The 21182-nt window shown below is 40.3% G+C and overlaps 1 protein-coding gene across 1 annotated transcript in view; it reads left to right on the forward strand.

Moving 5' to 3' along the window:
* The window catches only part of LOC149868730 (dynein axonemal heavy chain 5-like), a 265120-nt gene that overhangs the window by 176047 nt on the left and 67891 nt on the right, over positions 1 to 21182 (forward strand). The window contains exons 61-67 of the mRNA XM_090037668.1: positions 2947 to 3141; positions 8332 to 8487; positions 8801 to 8983; positions 11838 to 12008; positions 12432 to 12810; positions 14232 to 14503; positions 17252 to 17416. Of these exons, the coding sequence (XP_089893794.1) occupies positions 2947 to 3141; positions 8332 to 8487; positions 8801 to 8983; positions 11838 to 12008; positions 12432 to 12810; positions 14232 to 14503; positions 17252 to 17416 (1521 nt within the window). The remainder of the gene's footprint in view (positions 1 to 2946; positions 3142 to 8331; positions 8488 to 8800; positions 8984 to 11837; positions 12009 to 12431; positions 12811 to 14231; positions 14504 to 17251; positions 17417 to 21182) is intronic.

Here is a 21182-nt window from a genome sequence, read left to right on the forward strand (position 1 = left end):
CTGGGAGATTTAGCTGCCAAACTCAGATTTGTGACTTCCGCTTTTAAGGTTGGGTACCTTAAAGTTAGGCCTATCAGCACTGAAGCCACATACAGGCATTACATTTCTATTGAGAATCCCTGCTCTCCTGATAGAAACTACAAGCATTCATTCAATTTCTCCTGGGGGAAACCTGCCCCCTCCAGAAGAAAGATTTTCCAGTGTCAATCTGGAAGGATCCCCATTGCAAGAGAAATTCTCTCATGAGAATGACCGTTTGTTTGCTTGGGTAGTCCGTGTCATTTAACTAAAGGTTATATTGTGACTGACCCTCAGGAATGCATGGAGGAAGGGGAAGGATCTTGCTGCAGTGAGGGGACAGGTTTCTTATCTTACTTTCTGATGTGTCTCTTTTGTTGCCCAGACACTCCCTTTCCATTGCAATGCATTATTCTTCCTGCCAGCACTAAACATCTGGATACTTGTTTTGTCATTACAGTTCTTAACTGTCATTACAGCTTATCCTTTCAGATAAAGGAAGGCTTTGTATCAAAGTCTGATTTGTTTTTTCCCTTTTTTTGGCTAAATGGTGTTATGATTACTTTAACCCACTGGTCTTAAATTGAGCTGGCAAAAGCAAACTTCTCTTTGCTCTGAAAACAAAAAGTCCTGTGATTTCCACTTAAGATTAGTCAAATGGTAACCAAGATTTGCTAGCAATTGTTTGTAAAATGGAACTCAGCAGCTTTTCTCTTAATATCACTGTCACTTGTTTAATTTCACTTTTTAATGTGATGTGAAAATGTTTTTACAACCAACAACAGGACAAGACATATTAGCTTCTGAACTGGGAGATGTTACTTTTATTCTTGTTCACCAGAGATCTATATAGATCGATGGATAGATAGATGGATAGATCTATCCTATCTCTCTCTATATATATCTGTATCTATATACATAGATACATATAGATATAGATAATCATAATATTTAGCTCTTACATAGCATTTCTCATCAGCATGCCTCAAAGAATTATTTCCATTTATTCTTGTAAAATGTGGTGTAAAATGGATGGGTACCTGATGCTCGTTCTTTCAGTGAGTCAAGGTCAGTCATTGCCATCAGGGGGTTGGTTACCTGCCATGTAAGCAACCTCTGTGTGGGATCCTGGATTTCTTGTGCCCTATATTATGGAGTAGCTCCTTTGATTGTGAGCCCCTTTGTCTGCAGAGATGGGATTTGTTTCAACACTGTTACATCAATTGAACAAAAAGTGTGATGTTGAACTAGGTCAACCATAATTGTTAATAATTTACCATAATCTTAAATTTACAAACCAGAGGAAGTTAAACTAATGCAAACCAGGTTTAAAGTGATGTAAGAGTGTCCAAGTAAAGGGATTTTCATCAGTTTAAGTAAATCAGTTTAGCATTATACCTTCAGTTAAACTGCTGTACTGGGGTGCATAGGTGAGGCTGATGAGACAGGTTTAGGGCATAAATGCTTTTACTTTCTACTTGCTATAACACACACAAGAATAAAAGTAACATTTCACAGTTCAGAAGCTAATATGTCTTGTTCTATAGATATAGCTAGATAGATATAGATATATATGACTAGAGCTGTACACACACAAAGGATTCCTTCCCAAGGTGGTATAAACATTCCAGACCTGGATTTGTCATCCTACCAACAGTCTACATATGTCTGTCTTAGAGAGTATCTTCTCCAGATATGCAGCATCAAATGATTCTTGCAGAAGTAATTACTTCGTGCTTTTCGGATGTCTCTCAGGCTTCTTATTCCCCAAGAGTGGGAGTACTAGTCCCCAGAGAAGAAAAATCAGTCGCCTATAAGTCAGGTCCTCTGAAACTCTTTTGAGAGCATTCTTGTTCAGTTACCTTTCCTCATAATTTTTTTTCTTTTTTTTTTTTAGTGAATTAAGTACTTAAAAAAAAAAGCAGATGGATTTCCCTGAGCAGAAAAGAAAGCCTATATAGAGATCCTAGGTGCATAAACCTGCTCAAAATGGAATTCCTCCCCAGGGGAAGGGACCTAAGCACTAGCTATTCTAGCATCTAAGTATAGGTACCTCCGGAATTCATTTGAAACTCACCCTTAACACTTGGCTATTTTGAGTCTCACTTTTTCCATCTGAAAAGTGGAGTGAATAGGTTTCTCAGCCTTGTGAGGATGTTCTGAAGCTTCCTTTCATTAAATTATTTAAACTGCTCCAGAGGATTAGCTTCAGGGCAAATAGAACTAGAACAAAAGAATGCAAATAGAAGTAGTCTTTGTTTCCTATACATACCAGTTTTATTAACTCTCATGTTGGTCTTCAGGGTCCACTGGAGAGCATCATGTGAATTTCCAGCTGTATAGAACAATTCTACTCAGAAAGATGTTGAATGATGTTGATGTTTGACCTTCGGTAGTCAAAGAGTCCCTGGTTGTTCTGGGATTGGTAAAAAAGAGGGTAGCTTACTCAGATTAGAAACAGATTTGGGTTGTGGACTACACCCAGCATGATCACAAGAAACACTTGCTTTTTAATTCTGGCTCTGTGGTGCCAGTCAAGACACCTGAAACCAATGGGTGTTAGGTTCTAAAGAGGAGATAAGCACCTAAATATCTTTGAAGATGTGGGCCCTAGCCTCCTTAGGGAAGAATTTAAATAGAAAACCTACAGAAGGATTCCTTGAGGTAAACAATATAAACTGAGAGCTAAAATATTCTGTCATCTACTGTGAGAAGATTAGGAATTTTATCCTGTTAGAAATACTTTCCCAAGGATTTCCTGAAATCCTTATTCAGATAAAATGCTAACATTTCCTGAGTAAAGTTTCCAGGTTTTAACTTTTACTAAAGAACTATTATCATGATTATTTTTTTTCAGAAACTGGCTTTCCACCCAACTACTTTAATAAGGCTACACTATTAATTCTGCAATTTAATATTTTATATTAGGCTCTTAACCTCATCAGTATGCTTGCTGACAATGCTGCAGTTGGTGAATGGAATCTCCAGGGTCTTCCAAATGATGACCTTTCAATTCAGAATGGAATTATTGTCACAAAGGCATCTCGATATCCTTTGTTGATTGACCCACAAGGTCAAGGAAAGATTTGGATTAAAAACAAAGAAAAGAATCATGAACTCCAGGTACACCCTTTGTTTAAAACAGTTTTCATTTCTGTCTCCTCTTAGACTGCTGCTAGTAGTGCAGTTTCTTTTACAAAAAAAAAATGCTACCACATATGGGTCATATATTGTGGTATCTGGAATCAGATATTCATTTTATACTATCTCTGGTGTAAAGATATAAAGAAATGTTGAAATGTTTGTATGTATAAATATATAAAAAACATTTACATATATATTTATATATACACATGCATAAACGTGTATATTTTATAAATATATTAATACATTGTATATTTTTGTGATGAATGTTTTATTAATTTGCCTACAGAAAGAGGCAATATAAATTATAGAAAGGTAAATCACTCATTACTTGTATTAGTATGGCATACTGCATAATTCATGGGATCTTTGATAGAATTATGCTGTTTTACAATTCATCCATATAGCAAGACTAGACAACAAAAGATAATAGGGTGGGCTACAGGAATAAAATAGGGAAACATGCAGGAACAGGGAAAGAGAAAGAAGAGTTGAGGTAGGAAAAAACATGTATGTGGAAAGGAAGTCTGGCATTCTTGGATGAGTGTCAGCATTTTTCATTTAAGTATTCCTAAATATGTGGTCTAATTTCACTTCACACTCACACTTCATGTATGTAACGAACACATGTGTTGAAAATTGTGTTTATTATACCTGCTTACTTACTTCATGCTACAACCAATATTTCATCTTTGGGAGCTTAGACTTTATGTAACATTCCAAATCCATAAGCTCTTCAAACATACGGGGTGACCTTCTATTCATTCCTGGTCACCTAAGTAGCCATTTTTTGTTTGGCTACAGGCCAAGAACTTACACACCCAGAGGAATTCTTGTATAGTTGGGAAAGTTAGAAGACAAGCTTCCAAGATTCAAGCACCTTTCATCATATTTGGGAAAAAAGTGATCTAAGCCCACAGGCCTAAATTAGGCCTTTGCTTTCCTTTTATAGTGCTTTTGGAGACAGAGGGCTTTCCAGTGTCCAACCTGCCTTTACCCTTCCATAAAGGCTCCAAACCTAGAAGTATGCTGGTGAAACTGCTCCTTGGGGTTCTTTCCAGCAGTTGCTCTCAAGTGTGCTAGAAACTGAGGGGCCAGATCTGGCTAGTGTACTTTGATTGGACCCTGCAGACAAAATAGGTGGAGGAACACCTAGTTTGTAGATCCCAACTGGATTTAGATGACCAGCTTAACCCTGTCAAGGCTCAGGCAATTCTGGGCATAACAAGAAGCAAACATTTAGATGCTAAGGATACTTTGTCGATGAAAAATTTACAGATGAAAACACAGGTATTTAAAAGAATGTTTATGGGAATGCCCCGTAGTATAGGCTTGAGAGCCTCTAGGATTTGGTGGGCGTTGATCAAAGATTTTAAGGATGTACATTTTTTATTTAGGCCTGCTTGGAGGCATTTAGGTGGAGCGAAATCTTTTCCATATGCAGTAATTAAAAGACGTCTGCACTGGTTAGTTTCCCAAGGCCTGCCCTCCCCAGAGAGAGAAGTCATTACATTTTGATATATATCCCAAAATTGTAATCCAATATATAATGTCATCCACAGAAATGATAAATAGATGACATTACGTTTACAGTTCAGGTAAATGATAAGAGAAAATGGAAGAGAGAGAGAGAGAGGGAGGAATAGAAAAGTATTTCAAAATATTGCAGATTCCTGTAACACAGCACTCTAGCCACAAGGTAGATGTTATTTGGCAACCTTTATAGCCCTCCCCTAAAAGCTGTTCTATATATAATGTCTTCCAGGTAGAAATCATATTGATTTGGAAGAAGTTCTCTCAATTATTTTTTAATAATTTCATGTCATTAGGCTTGTCTTTCCTCAAATAGTCAACTGTTAATTTAATAGAAAGTAACTCCATTTCCCTAATTTTTTTTTATATTCTGGTTTTGTAGAGGATGTGTTGCTTTTTTTTTTTTTTAACTGATGTAATGCATTTATTGAGTGTCTTCACAAACTTCAAGCACATAAGGGCACGTTCATGGTTTCTTGCGGGGATGTGGGCTCTGAAATAATTCTTGTACCAATTATCTGTCCGCAGACCAGTAGTTAAGCCTGTTTCTAAAGGCCAAAACATTTTCCCTCCAATTCTCCTTATGGAAAAACATCTACATTTATGTTTGTCAACTTTTTAAGGTTTTTGTCAATGTCACTCACTTTTCCTTTACAAGTCCCTTTGTAAGTATTTTCAAAGAACTCTCTCTTTTTTATATTTGTGCTTTTTGGATGTGTTTATCAACTCTAGGATTATAGACATTAAATTAGGGCAGGGGTATTGAACTATCCAGCTCTGCAGAAGTTGTGTGGGTCAGATGAGTGGCATGGGGCTGGTCTGCAGGCTGGATTGGGTCACAGACTGGCACAGGGCTAGAGAGCCCAGTGCCCAAAGCAGAGTGCAGAGCCATAGTAGGTGAGACAAGGGCTGGAGTCCAGAAGCCGGGTCCAGTACAGTGGGCCTGGGATAAAAGGTCCAGAGAGAGAAAGAGGGCAGAGGCGAAGCACACAGGAACCAGCACACAGGGCTGATCTGGCACAGGCACCTCATGTAGTACACACCCCAGAGCAGTCTTGGCACTGTGTACAGTATATGCCAGCTTCAGTCTGGGGCTTATGCACAGATCTGGCACAGGGTGCACACTGCATAAGGTACCCACACTGGACCAGACCTTTGTACTGGCTCTGTTGTGTGGGGCCAGTCTGTGGGCCTAATTTGGACCAGCTCTGGAGCCAGTGTGCACAGCCAGTCTAGCGTGAATGCTGCATACAGTGTGCACCCCAGACTAGCCCCTTGTGCTGTGCAAAGCTTCCATGGCACTGGGTCCAGGCCCTTGCACTACATGCAGCGTTCACCAGACTGATTGGCTCTGTGCGCCATATGCAGCTTATAGGGCCAGGGCTGGTGCATGCCTCATGAAGTGCTTGGGGTTGCTCTAATACCATGGACCAAATCATAGGAATCCACAGGCCAGATTTGGCCTGTGGGCCATATCTTTGGCATCCTTAAATAAAGCCTTTGGGCCAGGCATCAGATTGTTTTGTTTCCTGTCACTAAATAAGATGAGCTTTCAGGTTGGGAGTCAGAGAGGAAAAAGTTCATGGCCAGGTCTATGGAAGAGTAAGGGCTTTGGGCATATCATTACATCTGGAACATCCTGATATGCTTTGGTCATGTCATAGTTGTTTTTTTCTTTATTATTCTCACTATATCAGAAGCTATGGGTATATGTCTGGTGGTTATACAGGTCCTTCGATTTTAACATTTAAAAGTGCCAACAGGTTTAGTATAAGTATATAGGTCAGTGTAGGAAGGCAGGCTCGAGTGGCACCGTAGCACCTTATGGTGACCACCAGACTCTGCCTCCTCCAGTTCCTGGGGCCCTTCCCTCTTTTTCACTCACCTGCCACGCCTTGAATGTTATTTGAAAATAGAGGATTGGGAGGTGACCAAAGTGCCCCAGAGAAACCATTTTGTCTAGTCCCTCTAACTCGCTTTCTCTGTCTCTTGACACCTAGTGCTTTAAGGCTGTGTTTGTGGCTTCCTACCTCACGTACAGACAAGCCCATGCCTTGCTGGTGTTACTGTTCAGCCACTTTCCCTTTGTTGGGGTCTTGGCCTTCTTCGCCTCTGCCCTCTTTCTCTTTCTGGACCTTTTATCCCAGGCCCACTGTACTGGACCCGGCTTCTGGACTCCAGCCCTTGTCTCACCTACTATGGCTCTGCACTCTGCTTTGGGCACTGGGCTCTCTAGTCCTGGCTCTGCCTAGCTTTGGGCTCTCACCTGCTTTGGCTTTATCCCCAACCTGCTTTGGTCATTGAGCCCCCTGGCCCTATCTCTGCCCAGCTCTGGGCATTGCTGAGACCTCTTTCACCCCTAATACTCCCAATCCAAACCACTGGTCTTAAACTATAACAAAGAAATGAGCCCTCTGAGTATAACACAACATAAAGGCAGGCTCATGCCTTAACTAAACAGTCTCTCACTGGGTAAGTCAATGTTTAAAAGAACAAAAAATGCTATCACTTCAACACAGGCAGCCCTGCTTGGGCAGCCATGCAAGCAAAGAGGACAGGCCATCGCTTTAACATAAGCAAAATCCTCCCTGCTTGGAGTAAATGAATCTCCCTCTGGGCATGTCCTAACCTAGGTCGCTCACCCTGCACCTGAGGGTTCTGTCTCCTGCCTGAGTTCTCCAGTGGGTCCTTTCTTTCCCTCTTGGCTCCCTGCAGAGCTTTCTCCAGCAGCTGTTCTTTTCACAGAGTGCTATCCTCTGACTGCCTCTGGGCACACCCTTATCTCACTCTGTCCATCAGCATACCTGGAGCGGGTGAATCCCTGGCTCTGAAGAATTTATCCTTTTTGCTAATGAGCCTCTCTCCCTCCCTGTGGCTGCCTACATTTATAGTCTGCAAGTCTTATATTGGCTGTTCGTTTACACACGCAGCAGCTGTTTTGGTGCATTTTCCCCTTTGTCCATAACAGTCTCTGTCTCCGTGTTACAGTCTGATTCTAGTCCACCTATTAGGCATGGAAGTAGACTTAGAAAGGTATTCTGATTTCATCCAGAAAAGCCCAGTGACTAGGGCAGTCTCTTAAGAAATGTGACTCTCAGGACCTCCCCACCCCATAGCAGCACACTGCCTCTTGTGCTCTGTCTTTCTGGCACCAAGAATCTTGCATTTCTTTCTTCAGAGCAGTCCACCTTTAACAGGGTTGGGTAGAGAATACCCCAAAGAGAATGGCCTATGGTCATATGGTTAAGGTATTCTTCTTGCAGGCAGGAGATATGGTTTTGAACCCCCTGATGCTAGAGAGGGCACTGAACCCAAAAGCCACACTTCCTGGGGACTGCTCTCAACCTGAGGGGGTGTTAGGTTAAAAATGAGTACTTAGTACTACAGTGACTGGAGGCATGTAAGCAAGTAAATGAGATATGCAACAATGAGGGGGGAAAAAATCAATCTTCCTCCTCCCCATCAAGTCTAGGGCAAAACTTTCATTAATTTCAAAGGAAACAGGAGCAAGCCTATATATTGTGATGATGCATGTAGTTGGTCAGGGAGAATTCCATTTTTTACAGTGTTGCTAGATTTTATATTGAACTTTATATATGACAAGATGGTATTTTTACTGGAAACAAATCTTTTTAGGTTACAGCTCTGAACCACAAGTACTTCAGGAATCATATAGAAGACTGCCTTTCCCTGGGAAGACCTCTGTTAATAGAAGATGTTGGAGAAGAACTCGATCCTGCTCTAGATAGCATTTTGGAAAAAAATTTCATAAGATCTGGCTCAACTCATAAAGTAAGATGAATTTTAAACACAAAAATAAAAGGGCAGTAGACTTGATACCTTAAGCCAAATGCTAACTACATATAGTGATGGGCACCTTTGAAATGAACAGATTGACTTTTATTAGTGGACATTTAGGATTGTGAATCCAAAAAAGATGACAGAGCTGGTAGGGAAAGACAGATTGCCCGAGTGAGGGATGGGGGTGAGGAGGGAAACGCAACTAGGTTACAGGAGATTTTAATTCTATTTTTGATTTCTATAAGTAAGATTATCTTTCTTTGGAAAAAAGATCATAATTGTTCTATTTCTCTTTTATTTTCAGGTAAAAGTAGGTGACAAGGAGGTAGATGTGATGACGGGATTTACCCTTTATATAACAACTAAATTAGCTAATCCTTCCTATACTCCTGAGATCAGTGCCAAAACAGCTGTGATTGATTTCACTGTTACCATGAAAGGATTGGAAGATCAGCTCCTTGGCCGTGTCATCCTCACTGAAAAACAGGTAAGTGCTAAGCCTTGGATCAGTAGTATTTTAATATGTATGAAATAAAATATTTCCCAGTATGTATATCATGAGTGGATTTGTTTTGCATCTTGGCCAAGCTCAAAGAGTGTCGTTATTAAAATGTGAATGAAAGCTGAAGTCTTCTTGGGTTTACTTCCACACAAGAGAAAATGTGAAACTAGATTTTTAATAGGTGCTGAGAATTTTTAGGTTGAAAACCTCTGAAAATCTGTCTTGTGGAAAACATAGAATAGAGAAGAGGAAAAAAAACCACAGGGATTTGCTAGTCACCAGTAGGGCAGGAAGGAACATTTATCCATCATGAATGGTACTGGCTTCTGGAGGGTTTTTTTTCTCTTTCCTCTGAGCTATTGGGACATTGGCCATTGGTATGTCTAGGGGGTTTTGACTGAGGTATACTGATGTTCCTGCTGGTAGCAGAATTCCAGAGTTTTCTAGGTATAACATCTTGCTGTTCTGCTCAAGGTCATATCAATCACCAAACTTGGTGTTGGGAAGGTATTTTTCCCCAAAATCAGATTAACATGGATTATGGGGAAGGAGGGGGATTATTTTCCTCTGTAGCATGGGACATGTTCCTAGGATTTTCTGAGCATATATTTACCAGCTGCTTTCTTATTGTTGCATTGGCAGCATTGTTGCCTCATGTTTACCTCTGGCAGGTCATAGGATACAAAATCATAGAAAATTAGGGTTGGAAGGGACCTCAGGAGGTCATCTAATCCAACCCCCTGCTCAAAGCAGGACCATCCTCAACTATATCATCCTATATTGATATTCCTGATGTTCCAGATATTGCTCCTTGTAGTTGTGGGTAAGGATGTGAAGTGGTGATTTTGGAGATTCCTCTGATTAAAAGTAGGTCCCTACCAGTCAGTCTTTTGAAAAACAGCTTCCTAGAGCACTTGTAGTGTTCACAAGGTATCTGTCTGTGTCCACTTACTTTTTAAGAAGTTCCTTTATCCTTGGTATATAACAAAGGCATATTCAGTGCTTTTGAAAATCCTCATAGGTATTCCTCAGAATTTTAAGCCCAGATTCTATTCCACCTGTTAGACCTATAAGTGGATATAGGTACTTACATGCAATTTTATTCCACCTTCCTTGAGCACCTGAAAAGGCGGTGTGGGTCCTTCTCTTTCTCAGTCCCTTTTCATGACTCAGTGTTGGGGTCAAATCATGGTGTGTTACCAAAGTAGAGGCATCCTGAAGAAGGGTGATTGCCCCCGTTGCTTGCTAAGAACTTTTTTTCCAGCTACTCAGTTGGTCTAATAAAAGATATCACCTCCACTCAAAGAACCTTGCCTGTGTATGTCCTTAGACCAACAAGGCTACAACCAACAACCTGAAAACTTGGATATTAATTCATTGTTTTAAAGAAATATATTTTAAATATTAAAAACAGAATGAGTGTAAGAGTGATATTGTAGCTATGGTGGTCCAAAAATTGAGAGGCAACAGTAGAAGCACACGCAGTCTTTTACTGAATTATCCCTAACACATTATAAAGCTTACTGTTCCTAATGTGGTCCTAGTATAAAAGTGAAAATAAAAGTGGAAGAATTTAGTTAAGGTAGGACTCATGTTTGAATCACTCCTTTTAATTGTGACCGTTATTTGTAACTTTCTAAGAATACATCTACACTGCATCCCCAGTACACCCAGGGAGTGCTGCTTCTGAGTACTTCCTGCCCACCTGCTCCTGATTGCAGACACTGAACCCAGAAATGAAATGGTGAACTCACTCCAGGGGCACCACTGGGCTCCACGCTAGAGATAACTGCTTCCTGTGTATTTGAGAATGGTGGCAGGGATGTCCCTGGAGCAGCTTCACCACCTTATGTCTGTGTTTGGTTCATGTGGAACAGAAGTGGATGGGTGGGGCATACTTGTGGGCAGCTTCTCTGACAGCCCTAAGGATGCCATGTAGATATAACAATGTCTACATTAGCATGCACATGCAATCTGAATGGAAAACATTAAATGATAAGTTTCCAAAGAGAGAGATTTTCAGATTTTATAGCAAAATCATGCATTCTTTGAAACACCAAACAGCATTTCTGTTGTCTTGGTTATTGGAGCAAATGAAAATAAGTTGAAAAGAGTTACAGCTATAGAGAAATGGATGTTTAAAAATTACTGATTTCACCCTACAAAGTGCTTGGACTCTTCTTTGCTGAGAATGATCCTGGGGCCCTTCTAGCAGGTGGGGCTATGCTACATCCATTTCCTGGCTACCCCATCACTTCCCTTCCCAGCTGCCAATTTATTTGATCTTTAAGTCTACCTTTTGCCAGTGGAGTGAGGAAAATCAAACCTAAAGGGACTGTGTGCCTTTACTGAGTAACTGTTGCAGAAGTTTTTACATTGCACGGGTACTCAGAGCTGAAGTATCTCATAATTTATAACCTGTGAGAAAATGTATCTTACTAAATCATAGAATAATTGAAATTTGAAATGTAAGTGATCATCCAGTCAATTCATACAACAACGCAGAATTATCTCATGTAAGATATTTTCTGTTCTTATTTTATCTACCCAGAGCAAGATGATTTTCACCAGTTCTTGGAAATTACAACCTAATAATCTTATCCAAATGGATTTTTTTTAATTAATGGCCTACATTTTCATTGCTGAACATGCTTCAGAATAACATAAAAAGAGGGTGCAATAGATTCTATTTCTACATAACAGTTTTGCCTCCTATAGAAATGGTAGCAAAAACCCCAGTCTTTCTATGATGCATGACATCCCACTTTTTTGGTATGGGTGTAAGTAACATTTCTCTTTAATTAATTTTAAAGATTCTAATAAATATAATATACTACAGGAGCTAGAAGCAGAAAGAGTCAAGCTGATGGAAGAAGTGACATTTAACAAGAGGAAAATGCAGGAACTTGAAGACAACCTTCTTGTCCGTCTAACCAGCACAGAGGGGTCTTTGGTTGAAGACACATCTTTGATAGAAGTCCTAAGAATCACTAAAATAACTGCAGAGGAGGTGAATTTTGAATACACTAGAAATGTATTTTTATATTTAAAGACTCTTTAAACAGAATTGTCTCTCTATATTTGTTCCTGAGTTTATTACCAGTACATAAAATGGTGACTTTATAACAAGGACATAATACAATATTGCTATTCCCAGTGAACAAGTCAGATATGCACCTTACATGCAATGTAAAATTCTGCATGAGCACTTCTGTATTACAGTAAAGTCTAGCAGGCCTAATCAGGATCAGGTGACAATGTGCTTTGTGCTGTTTAAATAAACATGAAAACACAATGCCTATATTGAAGCTCTTGCAATACAACAGAAAATCTAAATACAGTTACCATCTGAAACAACACCTTTATTTATATTTGCCATATAAATTGCAAATGACACAACTTAATTTATGTGATCTTTTCAATTAATTTTAAGGTCAGTGAAAAATTAAATACTGCAGCAGAGACAGAGGTGAAAATCAATACTGCACGGGAAGAATACCGTCCAGTTGCTAGTCGTGGCAGCATCCTTTATTTCCTAATTGTGGAAATGAGTTTGGTAAATATAATGTACCAGACATCTTTACGGCAATTCCTTGGCATTTTTGACCTGTCTGTTGAAAGATCAGTGAAATCTCAGATCACAGCCAAGCGAGTAGCCAACATAATTGGGCACCTCACCTATGAAGTATTCAAGTATACAGTACGAGGGCTGTATGAAAACCACAAGTTCCTATTCACGTTGCTCATGACATTGAAGATTGATTTGCAGGCCAAAAAAATCACTCACAATGAGTTTCAGACGCTCATCAAAGGTAATTTATCTTAAAGTGTGTCCATTTCCATATATCCATAAATTGTCAAAACACACTTGTCAATAATTATATTAACAGGATCTTGTATGTATGCTATACTTTCCAAACAATAATTTTAATATATTTTCCAAACATTAGTTAAGGGTTCAGTTCATTAACTGAGAGTCTAAGGTGCTGGATGTGGATATAGGCACTATGCCTTCTGGCAAGCAAGGGAGCATGTATGTGGCACCACCTATGAAGAGAATGGAACTTGTGTTTCCTTGCAGATGAGAAAAATGAAGCCTAAAAAGTACCATCCCTATGGGATGCTGGCAGGTTTCAACTTATACTCTTCAGCAAATATTGTGCATTCCCCAGAGTCAGCAGGGGAGCTCAGCTCTTTTGACTCCTTCTCCAGTGTGTCAGTTACAAAACTATCTTTCCTACCCCTCCATATTTTGGAGGCTGTGGATCCTGGAAGTTATTACACTTACGATGCGATTAACCTGTTAATTGCACCATAAAGAGTAGTTTTGCCATACATTCAAGATATTAATGGCATGATAAAATAAGAAACCAGCTACAAATGATGTTTCACAAAATAAAATATGTGGAATTTTTTGTGGCTGGTTTCCATCATGTTTCAAACTGAACATGTAATGGAGTAGCCCTGCCACATAGCTTGATGCTGGTTGCATGGCAGAGCTTGGCTGACAGCCGTGCGGTGTATGGGGCTGTACCTTGTGCTTTTAGCTGCTGCCTAGAGAGACCATCAGCTGATGAGCTCCCCCCATATCAGAAGACTATACCATGTAGTTCTCAGCCTGCAGAAGTCCAGAAAGCCCATCAGCTGGGCAGAGTGCCAGGTCACAGTATGCTGCATATCCAGGGCAAGGTAAGCACCATGCTGGGTGGCTGCAGGGCTCACTGTGACCAAAGACTACAGTATGCCTTGCCCTGCAGTTTACTGAGAGCTGCATGGCCAGGCAGGCAACCAGCGAGTTTGGGTTGCCAGTGCTGGGGAGGGTTAAACTCCCCAGCTTCAGCTCATGAGCTCTACTGGATGGAAATCTTGCTAACCCCAATTGCAAGGTTGCAAGGTTCCCATTAAAATAATGGCATAATTGGGATTGGTCTCTTGGTCCTAGCTATGGTGCGTCTTGCAAAGCATGGCAGGAGGAACAATTGTTGGAATGGGGGATCGGGTCCCATCACAAAATTCTTTTAATATCTGCCAGGGGTCTGTGAAATATGTGATCCTCATCCTTATTCAGACTAATTCAATTCACTAAATAGTTATTCAATGCAAAAACCTATTTCAGCATTTGAAAACCCCATAAAATTGATAGCACCAAGAAGGAAGAAATCAATACTTATGCTCACCTTTGACTTAGCTTTAAATAATTATTTCCTTCTTGATGATGTTTTTCATGTTGCAGGAGGTGCAAGTTTGGATCTGAATTCTGTGGAACCAAAGCCAAAAAAATGGATCCTTGACATGACATGGCTCAACCTGGTACAGTTATCTAATTTGAACCCCTTTAACCAGCTTCTGGGGCAAGTTACAAGAAATGAGAAGGCTTGGAAAGCTTGGTTTGATGAAAAAGCTCCTGAAGAGACTCCTATTCCAGATGGTTATGACAGTTTATTGGACACGTTTCGTAAACTGCTCCTTATCCGCAGTTGGTGTCCTGATCATACCATTGCTCAGGTAAAGAAGAGAAGTGTAGTGGGAGAATTTTAACCTTAAGGCCTCAGCTAATCCATAATTTATTAAACGACAAAATATGTGACTCAAGAAAAACAGTTCTGAATGTTTGAAATATTCTAAGGGTCTATTTTACATGGCTAGTTATAATAAATTAAAAAGAAAAATGCAGCTATTAAGTAAAGTATGTCAGAAATGTTATATTGCCTTCTATATTAGGTAGAGATATCAGTTTTCTAGAGCAGCACAACTGTGCAGTATGGTTCTGAAGCTTGTAAAACTTCTGCAAACCTTTAGATTAGTGATTCTCAACCGGGGTGCCATGGCACCCTCGGGTGCCTTGAGATCCTTTCAAAGGTGCCACAGCGTAATGTAGGTATCAGCTATAGTACTGTATACAGTTCTGGACTCTGCAACTTAAGAAAGATGTAGAAAACCCAGACAGGATCCTAAGATGAACAATAAAAATAATTAAGGGATTAGGCTGCAAACTATACCAGGAAAGGTAAGAGAACCAGCTAGTTTTGTTTGGAAAAAAGGATATTCACGGGAGACGTGACAGCAGTTTTCTAATATTTGAAAGGCCTTCCCACAATGAAAGGAGCATGAGGCAATGGGTTTAAGTTACAACAAATAAGGTTTAAATTAAATCTGAGGACAAACCTCCTAGCTGTCCGAGCAGTAGAACAGTGGAACAAGCTGCCCAGGGATATTGTGGAATATCTTTCATTGGAGCTTTTCAGGAAAGACTGGAAAAGCATCTGACTAGGTGTAGTTATAGAAGTATCACATCTTGTATCTATGCAATAGGTTGAACTAGACCAGTCTTGAGATCTCTTTTAACTCTATGATTCTTTGATCAGACTTGTCTGTAAGGATCTCTTCCATTTTTCAGCCAAGCTTATGTACAACATCTTAGATCTCCTACCGTATTTGTAAACACCACAGCTTTTAAATTTAACTTTGTGTATAACCATTGTGTTTAATTTAGGGGACAACATTTTTAAGGGCTGTTCCTTTAAATAATATTGCTAAATTCCTCTTTCACTTTCTCCCCATTGCTCAGGATGGCATATATGGCAGAGTAGAGTAGCAGAGACCTTGAGAAGGGAAGCTATATCTACCCAAATTGTTTCAAACCCATAGACTCACACTCTACCAGTGGAAGGAATTCAGTCTGAAAGGCCCATTGGGTCCTATATCCAGGCAAGACTCTTCAAGAAAAAATTCTACAAGGGAGCTTCAGATCTTTTCTGCATTTAGGCCCTGAGGGGCAATTCTGTTCCTTTGATCAAGGAATCTTTGACAATAAATCCAAAATTCCATGGCCCAGTCTGCCAAGAAAATCACCCAAAGCTCCAGAGTTCCCTTTTGCATCCTCAAGTCAGTAATTGTGTTTAGGAATCTAATATTTTGAAATTTCCTTCCTTCCATTATGAAGATCTTGGCTCCTTTGGGAATATTTCCTTCTGTATCCTGTCCAATGCCATAGTAGAGGCTAAGGAGCTCAGATTGAAATCAGGTCAGCAAGAAAAGGTTCCACAATTTTCACTCTCTGAAAGGACAAGTCTGACTATGTCTTCCATGAGGACAATGTCATTTTACAAACTTCAGAATCATCCATTTCAAAGGTATACCATTTGTTTCATATATCACAGGAGATCATCCATCCTGATAAAAGAAGATTTTAGCATAAGCGAGAAATGAGGGGAGCATTTACAGCGTACATTAGTTGGACTGTGCAGTTCAGAAAAAAAGGCTTCATTCATTTGCTGTCACTCTGTGCTTCTGGGCCTGAAAGATTCCAACTTTTACATAGTCAGGCCACTTAACTATATCATTGAGTTCTATGCAGCTGTGAATTAATCAATTCTAAAAGGGATCAGAATCTGTCTAACATGCATCCTGAGGAGAAAAAAACATTAGGCCCCTCACAAGGAGACTGAAAAGCTGCCCTTTGTCATCAATCAACACTTTTATAAGACAGTGCAGGAGGCCAGCAGTGCAGAAACATCTTTCAACAGAAATGTGCTCTGAATGTTGGGCCAATAACACTAATTATTGGAGGAAGGGGGTAATCTTGTGCCATTAAACTACTACTTATCTCTCCTTCCCAGCTACTTTTCCCTATTGTTCACTATTGTACATATGTCTGGAACTGGGAGATGTCATGCTCTATAGTAGAAAATATATTACCTGATGGTGTCCTTTCTGGTTTCTGGAACTGCCTTCTCTTTCAGTCTGTCCTACCCAAAAATAAATTCTTCTGGATCCTTTTATAATGCACTCTTTAGAGAATGTATGTGTAGCTAAGATAGCTGAAAAAGCTGTCGGAAGGCTTATGCTTCATGTGTCAAAGAGAATTTAGTTTCCAGTTGGTTTTGGATGTGCTCATGTGAAACGAGGACATCAGAAGCATGGCCAAACTCCAAAGTGTTATAGATAGAAACCAAGTGGGTTCTATTATTTGGAGAAGAAGAGGAATAGCCCAAGGATCATGGACAATGGCAACACTGTCCCAAGAAAGGAAGACTTTGGTTAAAACCTGTCCAGTAGAAGCTATAATAAGTGAAGGATTATAACTTTTATTGCATTGAAAATTAAAGTGAAAAATTACATTCTTCCATCTAGCCCAAGGCAACCATCAATGAATTCCATTTAACTGAACATGGGGTTGTGCTCTTTGTGTTGATATAGGTATAGTGTGTGCAAGTAAGATGCTTTATGCATGTTTGAAAATAAATGTTGCAGGCTCGGCACTACATTGCAGAATCCCTGGGCATAAAGTATGCAGAAGGATTTATCCTGGACATGGAAGTTATGTGGACTGAAAGTGATTGTCGAACACCTTTGACTTGTTTTCTATCCATGGGGTCTGATCCCACCGACAATATAGAACGTCTTGCAAAATCAAAGGTATCCTATATTGTATTTAGTAGAGCTGGGTGAATAATGATAATAATTATTAATGGATATTTTGAAGTTTGATTTGCAGTGTTATCACAACATTTTATTCACTTTTTTCATACATTCATTGAAGCAAGTTTTTTATCATACCATTGACCTCTAGAAATCAATTTACAGCCAGGAGACAAAACTCATTCTGTGAAGAAATGGAAATATTAGTTTCCTGCTTTCCCAGTTTGCTCAAGTTAAACTGTGTAGCAGATCACTATGGTCTGTCAAGCAGAAGTACCTATCTGTAACAAAAAGTAGTACTGGTATGGTATGCTTTCTCATACTTATTACTTAAATTGACAATCAGTGATGATATTTACAGTTAAAAATATGACTAATTCAGTAGGTGAAAAGACTTCTGGTAATATTCCCCAGAAGTCTAGTCAAAGCCACGACATGGTAGCTGCTTCAGGAATCTAATCTCATCTACCTGAAATAGAATCATACTTGCATGTATAAGCACACATGTATGTACACACACACCAGTTACTGTGTGATATACAATGAATGGTAACAAGTGAAATGACACTGGAGACCATAATGTTCAATACATTCATTTGATAAACACTTAAAATGTTGCTATTGCATAGTATCATTTGAAGGACTTGCATAGTCTCTTGCATTTGTGTCTAAAATGTAGATATTAATCTGAATTTGCTCAAGAAGAAATTTATTCATGTGAATAATGGAACCTCATAAATCTGCCTCCCAACTAGGATTTAGATTCGAATCAAGTTAAATGTTTCAAATATATCTGCATCATTTTACACAACCTAAATAAGAGGGGTTTGATTTTCAAAGGTGCCGAGCACCCACAGATACTCTTTGTTAGGTGCTCAGCATCTTTGTAAATCAAGCTGTGGTTATTTAGCTGTCTGAATATGATACAGACCTAGGTGTTCAACTTTAGGACCCCAAATTTGAATATTCTGACCATAAAGCCTGTCCCGAATAATTTGCATTCTACTGGCATCTTTACACATGCTCCAGGGTTGGGGAAGAGGGAGTGCTTTAATTAGAGTGGTTCCACGAGCCACTCTAATTCAAGTGCCCACAGTGTCTCAAGTTTTCAGCATCCCACTCTTTAAAATGATGGCCAGGGGTGCTTTTACTAAAGCCTATTAGTGCACTCCAGCAGACTCGATTCTAGGGATTAATTGAATCTACTTCAACATACTGTAATTACAGCACATTGGAGCAGCATTCCCGCCCATCTACAGGCAACCTAAGAGTGGAAACAGACATCAACTTTGTGCCACTGTAACATTTTTTATAGTGGCCCGAAGTGAAAGCAAACAGACATCCCTACCTTCCATCACACCAAAACCACTCAAATTTGGCAACAGTCCCGTGCACAGGCTTCAGATGTGGAGAGGGGATTTGCTATGGGGATGTCCCCCCTCCATGTTTGCAGGCACATACATGCCAGGCAAATCCCTTGCAGAGGGATTGCCTCAGCATGCATATCACTGTTGCAGGGGGCACAACTCCAACTTTCCCTCCTTACCCAGATGTGTACCCTGGAGATCCCTGGGATGGATTTGGGTAAAGAGAGAAAGTGAGGCAGGCACTCCTAAAGCCCAAAGAGCCTGATCCTGCCCAGGATTCCCAGAGTGTGCAGGAGCAGACTTCTAAAGCCCATAGAGCTCCTGCCTTGGGCAGCTGGAGAGCACAGGCAGGCAGCTTCAGCCTGCCTGTACTCTCTCACCATAACCAAATATGGGCTGCAATAAAGTGGTCCAATCTATTAGTACTTTCTGTCACAGCCACAAATTTGGGCATTTGTGGAATCCCCTTCAGAGGGATTCATCTGCAAATGTATCTGTAAGCAGGGAGTGGGGAACCTCTGTGGGAGTTCCCATCTTTGTGCTTGCAGACACGCTGGGGAAAAAACACCAGCAGAGGATTCCTCCATGCTCCAACATGGAGGGGCATACCTGCAAGCCCCCAGATTGGGGTATGGCAACCAGTGATATCTGCAGGCGTATGTGAAGGACAGTCATCAATATTATAGCCCAGCTGATCATACTCTACCAAAAATGTCTGTTTCCATGCTGGGAGACCAACACACTGAAGTTAGATGGAAGAAAGTGGGCAATGTGGGTAGTCAGTGGAGCTATATACTTGGTTTTACTTTTTTTAAAAGGACAATGAAAAAGATTGTAAAAACAGCCCCAAGGCAAGGAACGTGTTGCAGACTTATTAGAAGCAGTGCATCTGAAGGGATGACTTGAAGATGTGTGTATCTTAAAGATTAGAAACAAAATAAAACCAAAACCTTTTAGTGGGGAATGTTTGCTTCTTATGTTCCTGGGATGAAGAGAAGACACTCATCCCTGAACTCCTCAAGTTCCCTTTTTGGGCCTAATTGTGCTTTGCAGACATTAGCCAGGAGAGGTCCTTCCCTCCCTCCCTTCCCTACTCGAAACCTCTTCAAAAATAAAAAGCTATTATCATTGGCTTTCCTGATGGGTGCGATTCCATGGACTCCCATCTTGCCAGTGACTATATTGTGCCATCCTGCCCACTGGCTTGTTCACACTTTTGCTGACATGAGGGATAAAATCTAGCCAGCAGCAGCAGTGAAACAGTATGGAAAAAATCTACCCCCTCTTTTTCACTTATTTTCACTGATGGCAGAACAGAGCATGGGAAAACTTTCTACCTATCCCGTGATTCAGAAGTAGCTTAGTATTGACAGAATTCCAGCATAGTTGTGCAAGGTGGCAGGCTAGGGTGGGAGAAGCCAACATTCATTGTCATCAGTGAGAAAAACAAATACCACTGTTCCATTAGTTTGTCTTCTTTACAATATCAGTAGCTGGGACACAGGCCCACAGGTTAATGGACTGGAAGGTGGATGATTAGGAGGGACACAGATAAGGGAAAAGGTAAATGGGAAACTTTCCCCCATCATTCTTTTGTCTTTGGTGCATCGTTTTTGGATTTGCTGACTCACATACCTGTGCCAGGAGATAAAGTCAGAAAGAGCCATTCCATCTGAAGATCCCTGGGATTGAAGGAAGGGAACTGCTACTTGTTCTCCTTACACTTCACATTCATTTACATTTGTTTACCTTTTCAGTCTTTTAAGTACAACTTCTTAGCAGGCATTTGTGGTGGGCTGAAGTACCTAGCAGCCTATTTTGGGAAAGAGTTTAGTAATATTTTGTCTTGTCTTGTGGTGTTTTATACAGGGAGAAAATTTTGGTTTTGTAAAAAAGATTTTTGATGGCAAGAATATTTGTAGGCTAAGGTAGAGATCCTTTTATGTTTCCCTATTTGAATTCAGTTAAATAGATCAACTGGTTATGTTTGCAGCCTGCCCTAGCACTTAATTGTTGCTATCTATCAAAGATAAAGCAGCCAGTGACTATTCTGGGACACCACACAAGTGGAAATGAGAAGCAAAAGCATGGATTTCATAGACATTTGGGCTGGAAGGGACCGTGGAGGACCATTGAATCCAGCGCCCTGCCCCAGGGCAGGAAGTCAGCAGGGATCATAGGATCCCAGCAAGATAAATATCCAAATGTGTCCTGAAGGCATTCAAAGCGGGTACATGAACCACCTCCGGCGGCAGTCTATTCCAAACCTTAGGGGCTCGGACAGTGAAGAATTTCTTTCTTATGTCCAGCCTGAATCGGTCACAGTGGAGTTTGTGACCGTTTGATCTTGTCATCCCTTGGGGGGTCTGTTACATTAGGGAGATCAAGAACAAGTT

Source organism: Crocodylus siamensis, chromosome 3 (assembly GCF_052110815.1).
Source record: "Crocodylus siamensis isolate JL-2025a chromosome 3, ASM5211081v1, whole genome shotgun sequence".
Classification (NCBI taxonomy): domain Eukaryota; kingdom Metazoa; phylum Chordata; order Crocodylia; family Crocodylidae; genus Crocodylus; species Crocodylus siamensis.